This window comes from Alligator sinensis, unplaced genomic scaffold (assembly GCF_000455745.1).
Source record: "Alligator sinensis unplaced genomic scaffold, ASM45574v1 scaffold547_1, whole genome shotgun sequence".
Lineage (NCBI taxonomy): Eukaryota > Metazoa > Chordata > Crocodylia > Alligatoridae > Alligator > Alligator sinensis.
The window spans coordinates 1,540,520-1,546,941 of record NW_005842217.1 but is presented as its reverse complement, the minus strand read 5'-3'; the positions used below and the strand labels follow the sequence as shown (position 1 = coordinate 1,546,941).

Below are 6,422 nucleotides of genomic sequence, written 5' to 3'. Positions count from 1 at the left end.
TCCCCCCCCCCCCCAATCTGTATGAAGTTTTTAACCATCATTGATGCCAGAGTAATATCTTTCATTTCTGTCACATCTCTCAAGCACTTCACAAAGTTAGATTTTGATTCTTTGGCTGGATTCATTTACCTGATTTTGTGTGTTTGGCTCTACTGATTATCTGAGGACAACACAGGTGCCTTGTCTGTCTACATGAGTCCAGTTGTAGGTTTGGGATTTACTCTGGGTCACAAACTATGTAGGAGCACTATTAATCACTGAAATGCGCTCACTTCTGTGAAGCATGATAGCTCTTAAGCAGCGCAGCAACACTATGCCACAGACTGGACTGGAAAGTTGAGAGGCTAAATATGAAATGTGTTCAGGGCACTTGGATTAGTATCCTGGTACGCAATTGAATGTTTGGAATCTCTTAACTTGTCACTTAAATTGTGAAACTACTCTGTTATTGGTGAAATAGTGTGCTCTTGCTGATGAGTGGTGTTTCTCCTATTCTTTTTTATTTTTACAGACCATGAGAAGATGTTTAAGATGAGTGAGAAGATCTTGCTCCTTTGTGTTGGGGAGGCTGGAGATACTGTCCAGTTTGCAGAGTACATTCAAAAAAATGTTCAGCTCTACAAAATGAGAAATGGTGAGTACAGAACCTAAACTTAAAATGGTTATTTCCCAGGAATATTTTAACGTAATAAAAAAAAAAAATTGCAATTTTTTTTAGCAATACAAATGTGGGAAAATATTCTGGCAGGTTGTTGAAGGCTCAGTACCTGGTACCAAGCATTTTAGACTACAATTTAACTACTTAGTCTGTTAAAAGCACCAAAATGCATTTCTTCATGTTACAATGGCCCCTGAACCTTTTTGTTAATTTTTGTGGTGTTATAATTGCATTCTTTTGAACTTTTCTTACAAGAGCTCTTGTTATTTGTTGTCTGGAATTACTAGTTCAAACAGAAGAAACGAAGATGCATGTTCCAAAAGGGCAATAAAGACCAAAGCAAATAGAACTAACGGTTTACTTGCTGAAATGAGACCTAAAATTAGAGTGTTTCAAAATATTCCATCACATTAACAATAGTAGGTAGGGTTTACAGTCAGCATTTATCTAAAGTAGATATTACATTACATGTGTGAAGTCTGTATAGTGTTTAGGTTTCATTAGTTCAGGTACATATGCTAATGAGGGCATGGTAAGTAGGTAGGGGCATGAATGGTTGTCATTGAATACATCCATATGTATGTATTCGAAGAGATCCCCTACATAATACATGTGAATGGCTCAGCTCTTGTTTCAGTAACTTGTATGTCTTAAATCAATACCATATTTTGGTTCTCCTGTCAGCAGCATGCCCACGGTATAACTGCCCATCAAGTTGACAGGGTTTAGCTTGTACAAAGCAGGGAAAGTTGTTAAAAAAAAAATAAAAGGACTTGCAAGCTGGATTCCTAGTTTTCTATTCCTACCTCTTACGTGGAGTGATTTTTGTTGTTGTTGTTGTTGTTTTGTTTTTGTTTTTTACAGTTGTCATCTAACCTCTTTGTTTTGTATTACCATGGTGCTTAGATGGCCCAGAGATGCCACCATCCAAGGGGTTGTGTAAATACGAGCTAAAAGATGGTACATGCATAAAGAAATTAGTCTAAGTGCAAGGCAAGACAACAGCTGGATGCAAACACATGGGAATGCAGGGAGATGGTATTGCTGAGGGAGATCAGTGATGGTGCCAAAAGGTTTTGTAGGTATCTTTGCAAGGAAGATTTTTTAATTTTAAGGAGCCATTTGAAGGAGAACAGTTAAAATGGCATCACAAATGTTTATGGGGAACTTAACTTCTAAGTGTGACCTGACAACATGAGGAAGCATGCAAGTACAGGTTTTAAAATTTAAGGAGTAGACCCTGGAAGGATGAAGGTGGGGATAGATTATAATGGTCTTGAGAGTGGAGCAAAAACAAGTAACTTACACTTCATGAGACAGAGAAGATGAGGTCCATGGAATGACATAGTGGTGACATGGACAAAATGACAGGTGAAAAGAATGGTCTTTGCAGCATCTGAAAGGGAGAAGCAGCACTCCACTGAGAGGGACTATGCACTGATTGCAGAACATAAGATCACCTAATGAAATATATTATAGAATATTGGAAAATCTTCTCTCCTGTTTTTTACAAGCAGTGCCTATCTCACAGGATGGACTCAAATGCATAGTCTTGCTTCTGGTCATGATGCTAATATTCAGTTTGTGCCAGTCCAGAATGCTAAAGGATTAGTCTTAAGGTCTTTCAGCTGCTTGAATCTGTAGAGTGGTTGCAAAGATTTGAACTCAAGCAGTCTGCAGGTCACATGTATAGATATTATAGATTTCATAGACGTTAGGGGCTAGAAGGGACCTCGTGAGATCGAGTCCAGCCCCCCTGCTGTAGGCAGGAAGTCTGTAGGGATCAAATGATCCCAGCAAGATAAGCATTTCACTCGTCCTATGAACACCCCGCTTTTGTATACTCAATGTACAGATGTTACTGAATTGTGACTGCGTGTCATGAGTGTTTTGTTGAGAGTTGCAGTGCTGTTGGTTGTAGCCATCTTGTTCTAAGGACATAGGTGGACAGGATTCTTAGGGTAGATGTGATATCTTTTATTAGACCAACTAAATAGTTGGAAAAAAGTTCTTTGCAAGCTTTCGGGCACAAACACCCTTTGTCAGTGACTGGGAGACTTATTCACTTATTATTTATAACTGAAGCAATAGTTCAAGAATCTTATGTAACTGCTTATAAAAAAAAAAAAAAAAAATACCCAAGACTGCTAGAAGAAATTTTCTGCTTTAGGGCAGGTTAAAGGTTTTAATAACAAGCACACAGTATCATGTAATAACCTGCTCTGCTACTCTTAACGCAAAGCTTTTCAATTTTAAGTGTCTCAAGTTTATTTATGGAAACCGTTTGCCTTTGGCTCTTTCTTTCTCACATTGTTACAAGTGGTAAAAGTGTGTGTGTGTTTCCTCTAAACAAACTACAGTGGAATTGCAGGTCCAATTATTCATTTTTTAAAGAATGTTTGATACCATGTTCACTTCCAAATACTCCTCCAATGATCATGTCAGTGAAGACAAGATCCTTCTTTTTTGCAGTCTTTGCTGTCAAGAAAGGTCTTTCTGTGGTAGAGTGAAGAAATTTCCCTGTTTCTAAATTCTGAATGACAAACATCTCTAATGTTCCTCTGTGACTTATTTAATGCCCACAGTGTTTTTGTATATTACTTGTATGAAAAAGCCAGAATCCGATTCATAATACTACTAATTTTTTGAGGTGCATCGTTGTGTTGGTTCATACTGTATTGGCACCAATAAAAGGAAAATTGATATTATTGGTAATCAGCTTTATTTGGCTGATGTGGCCGATAAAGTCACCGATTAATGGTGCATGCATGTGTGCAGCCGCAGCATGCTCATGGCTAGCTTGGTGAGCAGTGTCCAACTGATAATTATGTTGTGGAGAAGGGGCATGGAGGGGAGCAGATCAAGGCCCCTGTGGTAAGGGAGAGAGTGGGGCTGGGGCTGCGGCGGTAGGGAGGGCAGAGGACGGAGCCATGAGCAGCTCATTCGGTTGGTGTGGCTCCTGCTGCTGTGCACACCCCTGCTGGAGGCATGGGGGCATATGCCCCCCGCATCTGTGCATGGGGTGAAGGTGGGCTGCCTCTGTGGGCTGGGGGTGGTGCCAGGCTCTTCCCAGCAGTGAAGGGTTGGGCCAGGCTGTGCTCAGGGTGGGCAGTGGCAGCTCTGGGAGGGGGAGCTATTGGGGGGGGGCTACAGCTCCCCCTCCCAGCACTGCTGCCCACCCTGAGGGCATCCTGGCCCTGCCCAGAAGAGCCCGGCGCTGCCTCTGACCCTGGCCCCCAGCAGCAGCCTGCCCTCACCCTGCGCACAGATCTGGGGACACATGCCCCCCATGTCTCCCCTGGGGGGGCACTCCCCCATGTCCCCAGACGAGCTGCTTGTGGCTCCATCCTGTGCCCCACCCCAACACCTGCCCCCACCCCAGCCCCACTCCTTACTCGCCATGGGGGGGGCCTCGATCTGTCCCCACACCCCTTCCCTCCCCTGCCTCTTCCCCCTGCAACAGACTTACCAGCCAGATGCTGTTCTTCAAGCTGCCGGGCTGCATGTTGTTAATCGGATCAGCATCAGCTGATATGGCTCATTAATAATCAGCCGTTGGTATTGGCCCAAAAAATCTTTATTGGTGCACTCCTACTTATTTTTTTGAGGCTTTGTATTTTGATGCCAGATTTAGGCATGAGTTGCATTTAATGCTGTTTTTACATAGGTTAGTATAAATATTTCCAATTTACTCCTGGAAGCTATAGACCTACTATGCCACATAAAAAGCTGCCAGAGCCAGAATGATAATTTCATTAAACTATATTGCCTTTCTGTATACTGTGACGCAGTAGTGAAAGAAAAGCTGTAAAACATAATGGTGTATCTGCACTTCAGTTGCTTGTTTGCCATTGACTTGCACAGTGGGGACCTGGTGCAAGACTAAGACTCCTTGGCACTCCAGTCACAAAACAAAAATATTTATGTATTATTAATCTTTTTGCACCAGGGTATGAATTATCACCTACTGCAGCAGCAAACTTTACACGCAGAAACCTGGCTGACTACCTCCGGAGTCGGGTAAGTAAGAACTGAGGTGTGTTACCAATGCCTGGAGTTACTAAGGCCTCTCTTAAAAAATGAATCGTATATTTGCCCTTTTCCACCTCACCCTTATATATCCCCTCTTACTCCAGTGGCTTTTTTGGCATTTTTAAACATTTTCCTCCCCTCCCTTCCCATCCTCCCAGGCTCTCAGTTTAAACATGTGCATACACGTGACTGAGTGCTCCAGGGCAGAAAACACAAAATAAAATAGCATGCGACTGGCAAACCTCATCTCAATTTTTCTGAAATAAGCAAACGATTTTGAGTATGGTTGGAGTTAGTGAAGCCACGTGTTCTGCACTGTGTATAGTACAGAGCTGGTACCACTGAGGGAAGGATGGGGGGGCCATGAAAGGGATGGAGGAGGAGTTTCTTTTTTCTTGCACGTGTCAGTTATGCACTTCAAGCACCGAGAGAGAACCTGGAATTACAAGACACAAAAGATCATTTTAGCAACGTCATATTTAGCCTAACTTTTTTTTCCCCTTAATCCAATTTTTTTAAACGCCTTATCTGAAAACATCCCCCAGAGTCTTAAACTTGTAGTTACTGTTCTTGTAAGATGCATGTGTTTACATCCTCCTTTTGAGGTTTCAATAGCTTAATACAGGTGACCCCTGCTTAATGCTGTTTTGCTTAGTGCTATTTCGCTATAACACTCATTTTAAATTGATACCCAATTCCACTTAGCGCTCAGCAAGTTTCATTATAGTGTTTGCGGTTGCCATCTTGGGTCATTAAAAACACTTGCAGTCGCCATCTTGGGTCATCAGAAACTTTCGGTTTCGCTTAACGCTGTTTTTTTCAGGACCCAATTAAGAGTGCTAAGCGGGGGTTGCCTATAATACTCTCTTTAATGCTATATTATGCACTAAACAACTTTCAAGTGATATGAATAAAGTATTACTGTAGTCCTGTTGTGCTTGTCTGTTTGTGCTAGTTCTGTTTTGATCTCTTTAACAAACTCTTATTGATGGAAGACTGCAGACCTTTGATGCCTCAAGATTTGTGCTTATATCATTTAAGTAATGGCTATTGCACCATTTCGGGTTGTTCTTAGCTGTAAGGCCAGAACATTGCACAGCTGTGACATCTCTTGTAAAATGTTACACGTTAAAGAACTAGAACTATTAACTTTTAACAGGATTACTTGTATTCTAAATGGAACAAACAGTGAAAACTGTGCTATGGACTACTTTTGCAAGTGGGTGCCTTATAGTTCTACAGCTGTACAGTTCTGTTATCGTTTTGATATTGATTTTTATCTATTTTCCATTAGGAAATACTTGCATACAACACTGTACATACACACTATAATACCTTTAAAAAACAAACAAACAACAAGTTGTAACTGTTGGTAACAAACAGTTGTGTAACAAGCTTCTCCTTTTAAGTTTTATTTCATACATGGGGCATGTCTGCTTTTGAACTTCATATAGTAAACTTGTAACTTAGACTTATTCCACAAATTTCAGTTACTTAAACTGCTTTTCAACAGGGGTTTTCCAAGGAATTTGAACAACCAAGAGTGTGTTGTAATGTCAAGGGTAGGATATGGACTTACGGCTTAAAATGCTTTATTATTGAAGAACTAAAGACCCTATTTGGAGAAGTAGCCTGATCTAATTGATTGCCTTGGGGAAAAAAAATGTGGTATAGGAGCTGGAACATGACAGCCTAATGTCTTGGGTAAGACCAAGTATCTCCCAATGACTCA

General features: G+C 41.2%; 1 protein-coding gene across 1 annotated transcript in view; it reads left to right on the top strand.

Annotated features, from left to right (window-relative positions):
* The first annotated feature begins 514 nt into the window (after positions 1-514).
* PSMB2 (proteasome subunit beta 2) overlaps positions 515-6,422 on the top strand; it is a 22,972-nt gene continuing 17,064 nt past the window's right edge. Inside the window, exons 1-2 of the mRNA XM_025208062.1 lie at positions 515-634; positions 4,608-4,678. Of these exons, the coding sequence (XP_025063847.1) occupies positions 523-634; positions 4,608-4,678 (183 nt within the window). The 5' untranslated portion in view covers positions 515-522. The remainder of the gene's footprint in view (positions 635-4,607; positions 4,679-6,422) is intronic.